The sequence below is a fragment of the Petromyzon marinus genome, chromosome 32 (assembly GCF_048934315.1).
Source record: "Petromyzon marinus isolate PM22_M1 ecotype Great Lakes invasive population chromosome 32, UKy_Petmar_22M1.pri1.0, whole genome shotgun sequence".
NCBI classification, from domain to species: Eukaryota; Metazoa; Chordata; class Hyperoartia; order Petromyzontiformes; family Petromyzontidae; genus Petromyzon; species Petromyzon marinus.
In genome coordinates, this window is record NC_133698.1 from 6,038,245 (window position 1) to 6,055,487 (window position 17,243).

General features: G+C 45.9%; 1 protein-coding gene and 1 long non-coding RNA gene across 4 annotated transcripts in view; both read left to right on the forward strand.

The window, feature by feature from the left end:
• The first annotated feature begins 346 nt into the window (after window positions 1-346).
• Window positions 347-17,243, forward strand: part of KCNJ10 (potassium inwardly rectifying channel subfamily J member 10) — a 44,733-nt gene continuing 27,836 nt past the window's right edge. The window contains exon 1 of one of the 3 annotated variants that reach the window (XM_032964447.2): window positions 347-551. Coding sequence is in view for 1 of the 3 variants with exons in the window: in XM_032964446.2 (XP_032820337.1) it covers window positions 6,400-6,410 (11 nt within the window). In the remaining 2 variants the exon portion in view is untranslated. Of the gene's footprint in view, window positions 552-3,545; window positions 6,411-12,301; window positions 12,433-17,243 lie in introns of those variants that run through there. The other 2 variants (XM_032964446.2, XM_076071237.1) reach the window with 2 other exon arrangements.
• Window positions 12,445-16,757, forward strand: LOC142929622 (uncharacterized). The gene is made up of 3 exons (XR_012945813.1): window positions 12,445-13,820; window positions 13,877-13,904; window positions 14,073-16,757. It is a non-coding gene; the product is annotated as an uncharacterized LOC142929622 (long non-coding RNA).

Genomic DNA, 17,243 nt, shown 5'->3' on the forward strand with positions numbered 1-17,243 from the left:
TGGGGGGAGGATGGGGGGGATGGATGGAGGGGAGGAGGGGGGATGGATGGGGGGGGGGAGTAGGAGGGGGGTGGATGGGGGGGTGGATGGGGGGGTGGATGGGGGGGGGATGGGGGGGTGGATGGGGGGGAGGAGGGGGGAGGAGGGGGTTGGATGGGGGAGGATGGGGGGGTAGATGGGGGGGAGTGGTTGGGGGGGTTTGGGGGGGGTGGATGGGGGGGGTAGATGGGGGGGGTAGATGGGGGGGGTAGATGGGGGGGAGTGGTTGGGGGGGTGTGGATGGGGGGGGGACTGCCGCCACCACCTTGTGGCAAAGTGGCAGACTCCGCCCCAAGTTCCCACACGGACAAAAGCTATCCCCCTACCTCCCTCCCTGACAAACTCCACGCGGTTTGAACGCAGATTCACCCACATGAGCTCGTCCCCGACCTGATGAGCGAGGAGCAAACTTCGTGAGACCCGAGAGTCAGCGCCGTCGAGAGAGGCTGCCCACGTGGTGCACGATCACAGATCACATTTAGTTTTTACTCTCCACCCCATCACGCACACAGGTGAGTCTGGAGTTTGGTACGAGGCCAATACATTTCTCACCGCATACGACAACGTAAGCCTCCCTCACCTGAGTCGTAAGCGCCTCTAAAACTATCGTAGAAGTAACCAACTTTTGTGGTGGGTCGGGGTTGATTTTTTTGTGTTACACTCGTGTAAGTCTTTAAACGTCTTTGTTACGAAAAAAAAGTGTCTTTAAAAGGTGTGGTGGTCTGCGTGATGCACTGACGGTAAGTGTAAGGAGGTCATTGTGTGTGTGTCTTGTCAATGATATTCAACAGAAATGTGAGTAAGAGGCGTTGTCCAACCCCAGCAATGTAATGTTAATTAAAAGCGTTACGCGCACTCCTGCTTATATCTAACAATGTGATTGCCTATCAGTTTCTCCCATGAATAGAGCTAATTGCTGCGCATGCCCACGGGCTTTGATGCAACGTTGAACACGGATTTACTTCTGCGTTTAACTTCGAGCGAACTCGTGGGAATGGGATTATTCTTCCATCTCTGTGGTATTGTTTCGTTAATGGACCATTAGTATGAGTGCTCTTACCAAAAGCTTCACAACATACCGGTTTTAATACTTGTGTTTATAAGTTTGTTCAGGTCACGTCGTACGCGTTCAGGTTATGATGTACGTGCTCAGGTTATGCAGTACGTGTTCCATGTTATGCAGTACGTGCTCAGGTTATGCTCTTACGTGCTCGGGTTATGCTGCTATGTGAAGGTGTGAACCGCACACTTTAAAAGCATCGCACTGACGATGAACATGCCGCTTATATCCTTATTACCTGTCAATGTCACGCAGAACTGATTTAAAGTGGCATGTAGATATTTTATTGTAAAGTTATGATCCACGGTTATTCGACCTTTCTAGATGTCAAGTATTCAAAGCTATGTTTCAAGAGGAATGCAATGCGGGCTTATTATTAAAGTGTATTTATAAATCATAAACGAGGCTCGGAGCAAGGACAGCAGTCCACTAATGGAGGGAATTGCGGTTTATTACTGCATTTACAGCTGAACTAATATTTAAACAACAGCATCCTCAAAGACAATACCAGCTAATAACCCATTTACAACGGTCTATTGTCTGGCAAAACGAAAGAATACATTCTTATACATAATTGCTTTTTCAATTACATCATACCTCAACTTGTCGCCTACCTTGGCTTAAAGCTTTCGTGACTGCAGGGATTCATATTCGTTGGGTCTTTCGGTAAAGTCACGTAGATGGGATGAAAGAAACATATCTGCGTGACTTAACCATGTATCGAGGCAAGATCCTATGAGAAAAAAAACACTTGTGATGCGTAATCAATGGTATTTTCTGAGATCCCTCTGTAAAAAGTCACAATTGTGTGCGCACACGTACGATGATCACCCCATCTATGATTAATATTCGGTTATCACAGCAACGAAATACTTTAAACCTATCGACTTGACTTTACCGAAAGACCGAAAATAATATTGTCACCCACCTCGATATATTTTAGAGCGATTCATTTATTTTTTTTAACATGCAAAGAGAACATCCATTGTCGGAATTGTCCGTTTACAATATGTTGTTGCTGTGATAACTGAATAATAATCATAGATGGGGTGATCATCACACGTGTTCGCACACAAATGTGACTTTTACAGAGGGATCTCAGAAAATACCATTATTATTTACGCATCACAAGTATGTTTTTTTTGCTGATATTGTGCTACGTGAATCTAAAGTGTTTGTGATTGGGAGGTAGCAGGGTTAGACATATTAAAAAAAGTACAAAAGTAGAGGCATTCAAAACATAATTCAAAAACACACTTACGTTCATAATATCCTCTTAATGATTGTCACGCCTTGTTGAAGAGCGACTGGGTATTTATATACATGTACACACTTCACCACCCTGGTCGTTGCAGATTGACGAAGCGAGTGCCCAGAACCAGTTCAGTTGCTTCTGAAGCTGTAACCATGGCAGGGAATTGAACCCGGCTGCATAGTTTTGCCGGCTTCGCAGTGCAGTGCGCCCATGCAGCACCCCGAGATTTTCTGTACGTTCCGCGTAACAAATTACAGAATGTACGAGAATACCGTGCGAGTATAGGACGTGCGATGCGTATGTCGATTGGCATCTGATGAGAAACGATGCGAGTGGCTGAAGTGGTTTGCGTGTGCTGTCAGGGAGGACCTTTTTGGAACTAAAACAATTCGGTGCTGTTCGCAAAGGTAGACATTCTTGCATAATTCAAGGATTGCTTGTGGAACAATAACACGTGTGGAGAGCAGACATATCAACACAAATCTCTGCAGCCACTGCCTTAACCCATGTCTCTATATAACGTCCGGCTTGCCAACGATTCGAACTCATGTGTCATTGTGACTACGTTGTGTTTTTGAAATTTAAAAACGGTTGCATTCTTGTTCCTGGGACACACAACCTCCCTTAACTTGCCACACGTTGATCAATTTGTATTTTTCTCATAGGATCTTGCCTCGATACATGGTATACTTAACATACTCAACGCATACATTATTCATTTACCGCAATGCCTCATTGAATGAATGACGGTATTATCTCCAGTTCGGGGTTTATTTGCCCAACAGTGATTTGTCACAGATGCTTTGAAAACGTAATCATTCCACGTAGGCTTTTCGCGACCAATATCATCCATAATAGATGTTTTTTTTGGGGTTATATTTCGTAAATATATAAATGTGTCGTTAAACCCGCCAAACCCGACACAGCCAATTCGTAAGGTTTGTCACGTAAACCGAGCATGCCAATTCGTTACTAGTACAGCACACCGGGTGTGTTGGAGAGCAAAGCCAATTGGCATTTTCTGCTTACTTCACCCAACAATTGTGTCTGCACGTCGATTATAACATTGACAAAATCGATATTGGGCACAGCACACGTGACGTTGGGCAGATTTCACATTCTACCCAACTTGGTAACGCCACTTTCAATTTCTGTGTTTAAAAAAAAAAATGTGGGTGGAGGGGGAATGGGGGGTGGGGCAAAACCCGTAAGCGGAGCATGGCTAAGGCTCTTTTGTTATTTATACTTCTCAAGAACCACCTCTGAGCGCACCTTTACAGAGCGTGAGAATGAAAACAACCCCGATTTAAAGGCTCAGATAGTAACCCGAGTCACTCACTTGGGGGGCTGGATCGTACAGGTTTGATCTGGCATGTGCCAGACCCCAATACACCTTCAACCTGAATAGTAACACTAGGTTTTGGAAATGCAACCCAATGTAACTGTGCAGGAAACATATCGTTGGCAATTTTTTATGTCAAACGCATTTTTTTCAATTATTTACTGGTTCATCATTATCATCATCATACTCCATGGGTAGAGAGCCCGTAGGTGTCCACTTCACATTTGTTTCCACTTTCCTCTGTCTTGTGCCAATATTCTAAAGTAGTGCTACTTATTCTTGGTTCTTTCGGTAAAGTCACGTTGAAGGGAAACAATAAAATAATAAAATATATAATTTCTTATTTCGTTGTCAGGCCATGCTTCCTCTCTTTTCGGTTCCTTCCATTTTTCAGAACAACACACTTTAAATTTTCCTGTTCTTGTCCATCCTACACGTGTCTCCAACTAGTGCCAGTGTCCTTCTCATCGCTGCCTGCATCATCCAGGCCTTCTGCTGTGTGCAACTTTTTCCTTACTTCTGCATCACTTGACAGGTTATAATATCCTAATTTCGCAAGAAGTGACTTTAATATATTGGCTACCGTGTTTGCCTTTATTATAACGTATTTAACTGGCTGTTCAATATCATTATGATGAGCTGTGGGATATATATAACAAGTTAAACATTTATGGTTTTAAGTATTATTTATTTTGAATCATTTTAGTAATCACTTTTATTACTGAATAAAATTGTACTGGAGACCTCCATGGCTCTTTCAAAATGATCACTTCCAGATGCTACTTGAAGTCACCTTTTACGTAAAAAAAAAAAAAAAATCTTCATCTTTTTGCCGATAAGTGCCAAAAATGTATACTTTTTTTTTTACTTCACTGCTTTAGAATTACGAGTGTAAGGATGCATCAAATCAGAGATTAACATCCGTCCTCAAACTCTCCAGGCACGCTGCCACAGTGGCGTGACGTGAGCGCCCGGGGCTTGCGATCCAGAAGTCGCCGGTTCGAATCCGCCTCCTGTCGCGGCAATTTAAACGACGGTGCAACTTACTTAAATCTTACCCGATGTTAGTGGTTCCGCAGGTCACGTGTGGTGGCGTAAAGTGTGGGTATCCCTACCCTGTTCTAATATGCCTGACCGGCGTGGAAGAGGTCAACTACCCTCTAGAGCGGCGTTCTTCATTGCAAGGCCCACGGGCCACTGGCGGGCCCCAGATGGCCTTCAGTGCGGGCTCCCGACAATACACAACACGTGACAACCACCCTCGCACTGATCGTGTCTTATCGGCGAAAGTGGCTCTGCTCAGAAAATTAGCGAAGAACACCGATTTCTCCGAAGCCCCCTTTTGTCACCAGCAGTGGCGTGAGCAAGCAATCATGCAGGGCAGCACCTTTATCGTCTTACGTCCAAACAACCTACCAGCACTGACCAGAACTGACCATTAAGGAAAACTGTGGTAATACAAATTCCATGAACAAACATGGCGACGTGGGGTAGCCTTCCTTTCAACCTGTGGGAAAAGAGCTTTATAGCTCACTGGATTCCTCCAGTATAAATACATATTCTGATTCTGATTAGCGGTGGAATGACATAGGGCTATACATTCTGAACTAAGTTATAGAGGTCCAAGTTGAGGTCCAGTTTTGTCACTGGTCGATAAGTTATTTTTGCTCCACAAAGGATGCCGAATATGCTCTCTGTACTGTGGCACAGAACGAAAGACAGTTTATTATATGAACTGGTAAATGGATTGTGGTTGGTAGCGTTTCACAAATGCTGGTACACACTGCATCTTTTTTTAATTGTTACTTTTTCTAGATTTGTTACGTAAAGAAAAATGTTAAGTGAATTCAATTTAACTTAATTTAAGCCTGGTGGTCGCATGTGTCTCAAAGGGTTTATATCTCATCTCCTGGTTAAGTATAGGATTCTACTGCTAGGTAAGTGGCTGCTTGAGTTTGTTTTTTTTCCTTCCAAATTATATTAACTTTGCAATCGGCACTTCGTCAAGAGATTACAATATCTGCGCGAGGGAACTCGTGTGCAGATAATAGCGAGCAACCTTGGGTGGCTGGGACCAATTCAGGTGCCACTCACCACTGATGCCAGCCGTGGCCAGGAATCAAACCCAGGTGTCCGCCCGGTGCGTTATCCACTGCATCAGCGCTTCCACCCATCATTTGAATTATCTACTGTTAGATGGCGCATTAACATACGTTTATGCATATTAACGCGACTTTAATAGATCTGTTTGTTGCTGGTCGCTTGGCGGTTTTTTTTTTGGGGGGGGGGGGGGCTCTGTGTCTGTTGCTAAAAAATATTCTACGTTAAAGTAACGTGTGATTTTTGACAAAATATTTGTAGGCCGGTTTGCCACTTTGAAAAAAAAGTGGGCTTCTTAGCTCCCCGTGGGCCTTACCCGAAATAGACGGACTGACTAACCTTTAGACCACTCGGAATTCGTTGTTATGGGGATGAATGCAGCACACCTGCCAGAACTCTCAACATAAAGCACCTCATGCTGTGACTTTAATTATCAACTTTCTTTGCACGAGGTCCCACCTCATCAGTGGGCCCCAGCAACTGCAAGGGGCCAGATACACTCCTTCACAGCCAACGCCATCCGCAGCAGCGGGGAGGGAGGCACTCCCTTGATGTCCAGTTTTCACCGGAACCGACCGGCCCCCACAGCTCAGATGTGTCCCTATGCCCTGCAGGTAGGACCACAACGACCACAACGATCACATGGGCAATGACGCAAAACTGTCGAGCTTTCGCAGCACCTGCACATTTGTGTGCTTCCGTCCGTGTCCCCTCGCACGCGCATCGGTGGTATTCGCACACATCAGAGGTGTGCGCACTGGTATGTATGTTATCTTTATCTGTGTCTATGTATGTCTGTTAACATGCCCAAACACGCCACTGGCTTTGGCGGCCTGGGTTTTAACCTTGACCACGAGCAGCTCTCGTGTTGGTCTGTAAGATGCCCCGACGTTTCGCTCCACGTCCTGGGAGCTTCCGAAGACAGAAGACATACACGTCGGAGTGCCGTACGGTGCAACCGCGAAGACCTACGCGGTAGGGACACTACAGTACTGACGAGTGGTGTATGAACCATGATTGGGCCTCCCCTAGGTCGACTCGGCCTGAAATTAATCCTTGGCGGAGGGAGGAAGCTGAGATGGCTGGGCATGGTGCTGCTCCCCTTAGACTCCCCCAACCAGAGTATAAATCACGCCGGCCTTAATAGGTACTCGCTAACACACTTGTTTAATGAGCTTATTTAGGTTAAGTAGAGGTACGGGGAGGCGTTTGCTTAGCGTCCAGGGTTAACTGAGGTGTGTGTGTGTCCACTCGCACGCATGGGGAGTGGCGGTGCAGCGGTTGGCGCACTGCGCTACGAAGCCGGTGACCCGAGTTCGATTCCCGCTCACGGCCAATATTGGTGACGAATATCTGAACCGGTCCTGTGCCTCCCCGAGGTTGACTCGGCCTTAAATGAGTGCCCGGTGCGATGTGTAAGCGGCAGCATTGGTTTGGCGAGATAAAGGCAGCCCACCCACCCCCTCGTGTGCCATGCCGACCTTCTTTAGTATGTTAAAGCTGTGTACGGGGGTGGGGGCCTTCGTCTTTGTTGTGCACTCTCGTGGTGTATGTGTTGATCTTTTTTAATGAGAGATGTGAGAATGGCTAACTCCCAGCGAACAAAGACCCCTTTTATCTGTTAATGAAAATACAGATTTCCCATCAGCCCTTGCACTGCACAGCTCCCCTACTAACTGCCATCGAGCAGCCAATTAATTAACAGCTGTGTTATCCATTAATATAAACTATGACCAACCACTGTTCGCCGATCCATCGGGGCGGCCTGCTTGCACTCGAGGCCGGCTACTTGTGAGCATTGGACCGGAGAGAACCACGCGACTCTATTTCTTCCAAGTAGAGCCGCATTCCTAAATACAATCGTCCAATTGCGCTCTATCGTGATCAATCTACACCATCCACCCATGTATTTACTTTCCAGGGGTGAGTCTGCCGTGTGGTGTAATGGTTGGCACATTGCACTTACAATCCCAGAGGTGGCCGCTTACAGTTGGCCTCCTTGCCAGGTAAGGAGACCAACTACATGTGCTATATAGCTATTTTGTGGTTGGCCTCCTTGCCAGGTAAGGAGACCAACTACATGTGCTATATAGCTATTTTGTGCAGAAGCGACCTAGCCGCAACAAATGATAGTTGAATGAAGTTGCCTATCGCGTGGAAATGTATTGCGGCCAAATACACATTTAAAATCAACGTGACGTTGATTTTAAATGTGACGTTGATTTTAAATGTGGAGGGGGAAATGGGAGGACCTGGAGAAAAATCCACGCGACCACGGGGATAGAGAGACACAAAACTCCAAATATACAGCAGCAGGCGTCAGGGTCGGGATCGAACCCACGACCCTCCTGCGTACCAGGCGAGGGAGTTAACATCTCCTAGCCACCGTGGCACCTTGTAAGACAACGACTGGCGACCTCCCACCAAGTGTTAATTCGCTTGTTTGATCAACACCCAAGGCATTATTGTAGGCCGAGTCAACCCACGACTGTGATTTACATTTTAAAACTTTAATCACTGCGAAATCCACAATGAACACAAAGCGTTCATACGATTACTCATTAAACACTGTGTAATTGTTTTAGCATCTAAAACCTTAATCGGCCTCAAAACGTATTTTAGAGGGTCCTGTTTGACTAGAAGCTACGGAACACGGTTCGAGCACTACTTTGTGTGACCTTCTTGCTACGGGGATACGTTTACAGATTTCTCCCCACTCGGATAAAGCGACTCGAATGTCTGATAATTACCGAATGGCATTGTCGAGTTAATGTTCCAAAACTTCCATGCAAAGGTGCGGCCCTGCAATTTCTTGTTTGTGCTACTGCTGGTGGAAGCGCCTGACAGACATTTGGAAAAAGGTGTGAGTACCCACAATTTATCCCACCACACGTGACCTACCGATTCATTGGTGTAGCTATTTATACGGGGCACCGCGGTGGCAGAATGTTAACTCCCTCACCTGGTATACGGGAGGTCGTGGGTTCGATCCCGACCTCCTGACGCCTGCTGCTGTATATTTGGAGTTTGTGTGTGTCTCTCTCTCCCCGTGGTCGCGTGGATTTTTCTCTGGGCCCTCCGGTTTTACCCTCCACATTTACAATCGACACGCGTTTAGAGTGTTTGGCTGTTGTACATGTCCACGTGATAAGGCACTTCGTTGGGCTATCATGTTGGGCTATCATGTGTGGCCAGGTCGCGTGTGAAAAAGAGCTGTACAGCTCAGTGGGCCTTACCTGGTAAAATAAAGAAAAAATGTGTTTAAATAGTAATAGATTGATTGGTGTCCACCGTAGGAATGTTGAATTTCCAGCACTTCCTCAGGAGTGTATTTGTAGATACGAGCACCGCCTCCCATTGATGAGCAGGAAACCAGTTTTACGTCAAATTGTGAGTGTTTGTTTATTTAATTTCAGATTTGTTTACCTCGTGACAAAAAAAACACGTCTGCGCATGAGAAGTATCAAGTTATTTTCGAGATCTGATTTATTATCATGAATTTAATCTGAATTCTCATCATCGTTCTCATCATCATCGTTCTCATCATCTTCATCATTCTCATTATCGTTCTCATCATCATCATCTTCATCGTTCTCATTATCGTTCTCATCATCATCATCGTTCTCATCATCTTCATCATCATCGCTCTCATCATCTTCATCATCATCGTTCTCATCATCTTCATCATCGTTCTCATCATCTTCATCATCATCATCATCATCGTTCTCATCATCATCGTCGTCGTCAATGTAAATGAATATATCCAAGTCCCGGTGCAATTTTTCAATGGTTTTATAGTATTTGTGTTGAATGCACTTAATAAGAATTTATCATCTATTTTGAATTAAATGCTCCGTGTTATTGCCTTGCACCTCCCGTAGTTTGTATCCTGTTCACATTCATTCGTTAAATATTTACACTTAAAAACATATTTCTGCCTTTATAATTAGTTTACATTTAATAAGATTTGTACATTATTTTGCTATGATGATCACGCATTTCAGTAGTTATTTTTGCATAGTTTTTTTTATTTTACCCAGATCTTGAAAAATAAAAGTGTATACGTCCGGTTGGAAGGAACAGTAGCGAGCTTGAAAAGCGTTCAACTCCTGACGAGGTAGTCACCCTTCACAGTATTAGTAACAATCTCTAGCCCTGGCCATGCAGCCTTGGATCAGCCATGAGTGTTGTCTGACCATACCGGACAGGGTGGTCCAGATATGTGTATGTTGTTGAACTTATTTCGCACCGTACGTAATCTTTTTAAGGAACGTTTATTTTAAAACAGAAATGAACATTCAAAGGCAAAAAAAAATGTTCGGGGTCAATTAATTGGGGGTCACACTACATCGTGGTTTACCCTGTACTCTCCATTCCTTTGGCCTGGGACCGGTTCAATACCACGTAGCACTGCTCTTCGCTGTGGATGGGTGTATAAGTGAGGGTGCTAACCATCTCGCCACCACAAAGGTCAAAGTGACCCCTTGCTAAAATGAGCAATGAGGCTGTGTTTATCGCCTGCTGAGCCAGTGGTGACATTTCCACGGTTCTATGGTAGGGGCGAGTTGATCCGTAGAAGATGGTGTCCGTCTCATTTTTACAGCCGTGAGCCAGTGGTGAAAATTCCCGACTCCTTTGCCGAAGGCAGGCTTCTATGGTAGGGGCGAGTTGATCCGTAGGAGATGGTGTCCGTCTCATTTTTACAGCCGTGAGCCAGTGGTGAAAATTCCCGACTCCTTTGCCGAAGGCAGGCTTCCCCATAGGACAACCGCTTTAGCCTACCTTCGCAAAGTGGTTCCTATTTTAACAATCCCTGGAAGGGTGATGGGCTGAGTCGACCCCAAACCATTAATTTTAACTCGCAGCCGTCCAATGGTGAGCCGCTCGCTCTGTCACTCGAGCCACCCATAATGTCTGCGCGTGACTAAATACATGAAGCGATTCCGTGTTTGCCCCTACACAATTTAATTGGGATGGCTGAGTCGCACTCCGTGTCCCTGAACAATTGCACGTTTCCTGTTTTCAAGGGTGCTGTTAAAATTAAGAGCTGTGAGCCAGGAGTTGGCGAATTGCGTGTAAAGTCATTAGGTTCGGGTTGTAATACTGGTTACTTATTAAGTACCTGATGGCTTCGGGGCCCGGTGTAAATACTCGTGTTGATTTAGCCTCTACAAATGTTTAAACATTTATTACCAAAAAAAAAACAGGTGAGGAATTCCGTAGATTTGATTTGGAAAGGGTTTCTCAAGTGACCCGGTGCATAAGAAGGGACAAAAGGAAACTGCTCAAAGCATGTTTGCTGGATGGATAGTGGAGCGCGTTAACGCGTAAGCTTTCCAGGCCACTTGTAATCAAGTGTGGTTTTCCCGGTTTGGGCTGCGTGTTAAGCCGATTTTCTGTGAAGCTTAGCCACGCGCTACTGCAGGGATATTCAGGAGCCGAGTTGGAAATGTCCCGCAGGTAGTGCACGGAAAAAGTTTGAGAGAAGAAATCGTGAACTAAATCTTGACTTAAAGCTTTCGTGACTGCAGGAATTCATATTCTTTGAGTCTTTCGGTAAAGTCACGTAGATAGAAGAAGAAAAATAATAACAAAAAATGGTAAAATATCACGACGTTTCGATCGCAACGCAAGCAATCGTCATCAGGTAAAAAAAAATAGCGGAAGAGCTACTGAGGCAGGAAATTTTTTATATATATATAAAAAAAATTCAAATTATTTTGTTGTGTTGCGATCTAAACGTCGTGATATTTTCTTCTCTTTTATCATTGTTTTTCTTCTATCTACGTGGCTTTACCGAAAGACCCAAAGAATAAATCATGAACTGACCTCCAAGCCTAGAGATATGACACTTGCAACAATGCCACCTGCTCTCCTGCAATCAACGCTTAAGACACGAGATAATATTTCGTGGCAAGTTGTATTGAAGTTAATTAAATTGTTTTTTTTCTTTTTTAGTTTTGCCATCAAGTTGGATATTTCCCATTAATATTCAAAAGAACCGATACCACCTTCACGTGTGATGCTGGGGACTGTGTTGATAATGACCGCAAAAACACCACAGCTCCCGCGCCTTGTTCACACAGCTCATTATTACAACGAAGTCAATCGTAGGCCGGACCTAATATATATAGACAGCAGCAAGTAGTATCCAAGCGTGCTAATCGGAGGTGTGGGCAAGGGCCACAAACTGAACACAAATAGCAGTTCTAAAGAAATCAGTTTTCAATCTAGATTTAATAGTGCATGGCTCCAGTGTGTTTCTGATATCGGAAGGAAGAGAATTCCAGACGGCCTGCAGAAGCATATTATTTGGCCTCTACAATACAAATAAAAACGCATTCTTAATTGGTATTTTCAATATTGTGGGTGCATGTACTCGTCAGCATTAATCTCGCCAACACAGATAAAAATGTACTTACCATTGCATTAAGTAGCAAGTCACGTGGCAATGTAATACTTTTAGCGTGGCGCTGATTGCTCTGCTGCACGTGGCCTGTGATCCTGCACTCTGCAGGCAGCAAAGGTCGGTGGATCACACATTCGTGAGGCTCCCTCCCTACCCGTGGGCATCAAGGTTCTATCTCCTGGCTTGCCAGGGGCGCCGCGGTGGCGAGATGTTAACTACCTCGCAAGGTATACAGGAGATTGTGAGTTCAATCTCGACCTTTGACCCCTGTATGTTTGGAGTGTGCATGTTCTCTCTACCTGTGATCGCGGGGATTTTTCTCCGAGTATTTCCCGGAGCGGGTGAGTGAGTGTGTGTGTGGGGAACGGTAGTGCACTAAATTGCACACTGCGTTACGAACCCGGTGACCGAGTTTGATTCCCGTTCGCGGTCAACACCAGTGACAATTATCCAGGCCACAAGGGAGACAAAGGTGGTGGGTGGGCGTGATGTTGATAGACAAGAGCCTTCAACGTTTGGTGGAGTAATCAGTGGGTTAAGTTCACCAACAGTGACCACGGGAGTTTAAACTCAACAATGTTTTTGTTATTTTATCAGGTAAGGCCCACTGAGCCATATAGCTCTTCTTCAGAAAAGACCTGGCCACAAATGATAGTTCAATGAAGTAGCTTATCGCGTGGAAATTCATAGCAGCCAAGCACTCCAAACGCATGTTGATTTAAATGCGGGGAGAACATGCAAACTCGAATGATGCAGGCGTCAGAGTCGGGATGGAATCCACGACCTCCTGTATACCAGGCGAGGTAGTTAACCTCCTGTACACCAGGCGAGGTAGTTAACCTCCTGTACACCAGGCGAGGTAGTTAACCTCCTGTACACCAGGCGAGGTAGTTAACATCCTGTATACCAGGCGAGGTAGTTAACATCCTGTATACCAGGCGAGGTAGTTAACATCCTGTATACCAGGCGAGGTAGTTAACATCCTGTACACCAGGCGAGGTAGTTAACATCCTGTATACCAGGCGAGGTAGTTAACATCCTGTGCACCAGGCGAGGTAGTTAACATCCTGTATACCAGGCGAGGTAGTTAACCTCCTGTACACCAGGCGAGGTAGTTAACATCCTGTATACCAGGCGAGGTAATTAACATCCTGTATACCAGGCGAGGTAGTTAACCTCCTGTATACCAGGCGAGGTAGTTAACATCCTGTGCACCAGGCGAGGTAGTTAACCTCCTGTATACCAGGCGAGGTAGTTAACATCCTGTATACCAGGCGAGGTAGTTAACATCCTGTACACCAGGCGAGGTAGTTAACATCCTGTACACCAGGCGAGGTAGTTAACATCCTGTACACCAGGCGAGGTAGTTAACCTCCTGTACACCAGGCGAGGTATTTAACCTCCTGTACACCAGGCGAGGTAGTTAACATCCTGTATACCAGGCGAGGTAGTTAACATCCTGTATACCAGGCGAGGTAGTTAACATCCTGTATACCAGGCGAGGTAGTTAACATCCTGTATACCAGGTGAGGTAGTTAACCTCCTGTATACCAGGCGAGGTAGTTAACATCCTATATACCAGGCGAGGTAGTTAACATCCTGTGCACCAGGCGAGGTAGTTAACCTCCTGTATACCAGGCGAGGTACTTAACATCCTGTATACCAGGCGAGGTAGTTAACATCCTGTACACCAGGCGAGGTAGTTAACATCCTGTATACCAGGCTAGGTAGTTAACCTCCTGTACACCAGGCGAGGTAGTTAACATCCTGTATACCAGGCGAGGTAATTAACATCCTGTATACCAGGCGAGGTAGTTAACCTCCTGTATACCAGGCGAGGTAGTTAACCTCCTGAATACCAGGCGAGGTAGTTAACATCCTGTATACCAGGCGAGGTAGTTAACCTCCTGTACACCAGGCGAGGTAGTTAACCTCCTGTACACCAGGCGAGGTAGTTAACCTCCTGTACACCAGGCGAGGTAATTAACATCCTGTACACCAGGCGAGGTAGTTAAGATCCTGTATACCAGGCGAGGTAGTTAACCTCCTGAATACCAGGCGAGGTAGTTAACCTCCTGTATACCAGGCGAGGTAGTTAACATCCTGTATACCAGGCGAGGTAGTTAACCTCCTGTACACCAGGCGAGGTAGTTAACCTCCTGTACACCAGGCGAGGTAGTTAACATCCTGTATACCAGGCGAGGTAGTTAACCTCCTGTACACCAGGCGAGGTAGTTAACCTCCTGTACACCAGGCGAGGTAGTTAACATCCTGTATACCAGGTGAGGTAGTTAACATCCTGTATACCAGGCGAGGTAGTTAACATCTCGCCACAGTGCCGCCCAAAGCAAACCCCAATATACCGAGTCTCGGTGGCCATTTGCCACTCCAGGTGGTACTGAGAGTAGTCTTCGTGTCTCACGTGAGGCTTGTCCACACGAGGCACAGACCTGGCCATGCACCATGGAGAAAGACCTTCCCCTGTCGATGTCAGACAGCAGAGGTGCGGTTCGTTAATTTATTTTCTCCGTTAAGCTTAAAATGGCCGCATTGGCAATCGTGGTCTGTTTCTTTATTTTCTTTCCACCAGCGTGTACGACTGGGCCCGCCCAAGGACAAAACGTCAATAAAAATGCATTTGGTCGTTTAAAAGGTGATTTAAAATTTGGCATCGGTGTTCCGTAATAATTGAGGTGGTCCCGCGAGGGGGGTGGAATATATATGTGGAAACAACATGTTAATTTACGTGTTCAAGCTAACTTGTTTTTTGTGAGTTGATAATAACGGGCTAGGTATTCTTATGACCTAATCATTTACAGACCTGCTGCTGCATGAGGGCGCCTCCCCCCCCCCACACTCCATGTCCGTCAAGGGGCGGACATTCACTGCACTTGTGAATGCGGCTCGGTGCAGGGGTTCAAGGGATTGGGACCTAAGCTGAATTATTATACACAGGGTGGCCCAAAAGTTAGGACACATCGGGTTACATTTCTTTTAACAACTCTTCAAACTGACGTCCATAAAAAAACACCACCAATGCACGCATGAATTCTCTTTAGAAATTGCGTAACATTAAAGCTTAATTGAACTCGTTTGTCTTGAGTCGATTTCCTTTCCATTTTTAAACGTCATCTGAAAGGCAATAAGAAAAATCGATGTGAATAATGGGTCATAGATAACATGTTACCTTTGAAAAAAGGAAGACATTCAAACTATTAAATGCCAGTGTAAAGATCAAATAAATAACCCTATGGGTCCTGACTTTTGGGCCACCCTGTGTACCTGTACGAGTGTGCACTGGTTCAGTTCGCCCTGCTTCCCGCTAGGCAAGGATCTAAACTAAACACTCAACTTTTTATTTTACCAGTGAGTGTAAGGCCCACTGAGCTATGAAGCTCTATTTCAGAAGCGACCTGGCCACACATGATAGCTCAACGAAGTGGCTTATCGCGTGGAAATGTATAGCAGCCAAATACTCTGAACGCGCGCCGATTCTAAATGTGGAGGGGAAAACCGGAGAACACGGAAAAAAATCCGCACCACCACAGGGAGAGAGAACATGCGAACTCCAAATATACAGCAGCAGGCGTCAGGGTTGGGATCGAACCCACGACCTCCTGCATACCGGGCGAGGGAGTTAACATTCTGCCACCGCGGTGGCATTGGTGTAAATAGTTACACCAATGTATCGGTAGGTCACGTGTGGTGGGATAAATTGTTGGCACTCACACCTTTTTCCAAATGTCTGTCAGGCGCTTCCACCAGCAGTAGCACAAACAAGAAATTGCAGGGCCGCACCTTTGCATTGAAGTTTTGGAACATTAACTTGACAATGCCATTCGGTAATTATCAGGCATTCGAGTCGCTTTATCCGAGTGGGGAGAAATCTGTAAAAGCAGCCCCGTAGCAAGAAGGTCACACAAAGTAGTGCTCGAACCGTGTTCCGCAGCTTCTAGTCAAACAGGACCGTGGCCTTCAAGGGTCACTAGGGTCAAGGGTCACTCAGTGGCCACTTAAACATGAAACTTATTGGCGACCACCTTGATTACTAAAAACAAACGACGCACTCCAGGTGATCGATAAATATGCTTTTACAACCTAGATTATGTTTGCAGTATAAGTGTATTTATAGCTCTCCACCTCAGAATAATAATATAAATAATATCGGGGAACACGAGTAGTGAATGGTGGTTGTTGCTATTGTGTGTGTGCCGCTATGTGTCGCTGATGAAATAGTGGGGAGCGGGAGTATGGTGGTTATAGCGCTACGCTGCGCTCCGAACCCAGCCACCCAAGTTCGATTCCTGCTCACGGCCAGCACCAGTGAGGATTATCTGAATCGGTCCTGGGCCTCCCCTAGATCGGAGCAGCCTGAAGTCAGTACCTGGCAACATTTGTAATGTACGTTGTGCTGCTCTGTAATGTATGGTGCGCTGCTCCGTAATGTACGTTGTGCTGCTCTGTAATGTACGGTGTGCTGCTCTGTAATGTACGGTGTGCTGCTCTGTAATGTACGGTGTGCTGCTCTGTAATGTACGGTGTGCTGCTCCGTAATGTACGGTGTGCTGCTCTGTAATGTACGTTGTGCTGCTCTGTAATGTACGGTGCGCTGCTCTGTAATGTACGGTGTGCTGCTCTGTAATGTACGGTGTGCTGCTCTGTAATGTACGGTGCGCTGCTCTGTAATGTACGGTGTGCTGCTCCGTAATGTACGGTGTGCTGCTCTGTAATGTACGGTGTGCTGCTCTGTAATGTACGGTGTGCTGCTCCGTAATGTACGGTGTGCTGCTCTGTAATGTACGGTGTGCTGCTCTGTAATGTACGTTGTGCTGCTCTGTAATGTACGGTGTGCTGCTCTGTAATGTACGGTGCGCTGCTCTGTAATGTACGGTGTGCTGCTCCGTAATGTACGGTGTGCTGCTCTGTAATGTACGGTGTGCTGCTCTGTAATGTACGGTGTGCTGCTCTGTAATGTACGGTGTGCTGCTCTGTAATGTACGTTGTGCTGCTCTGTAATGTACGTTGTGCTGCTCTGTAA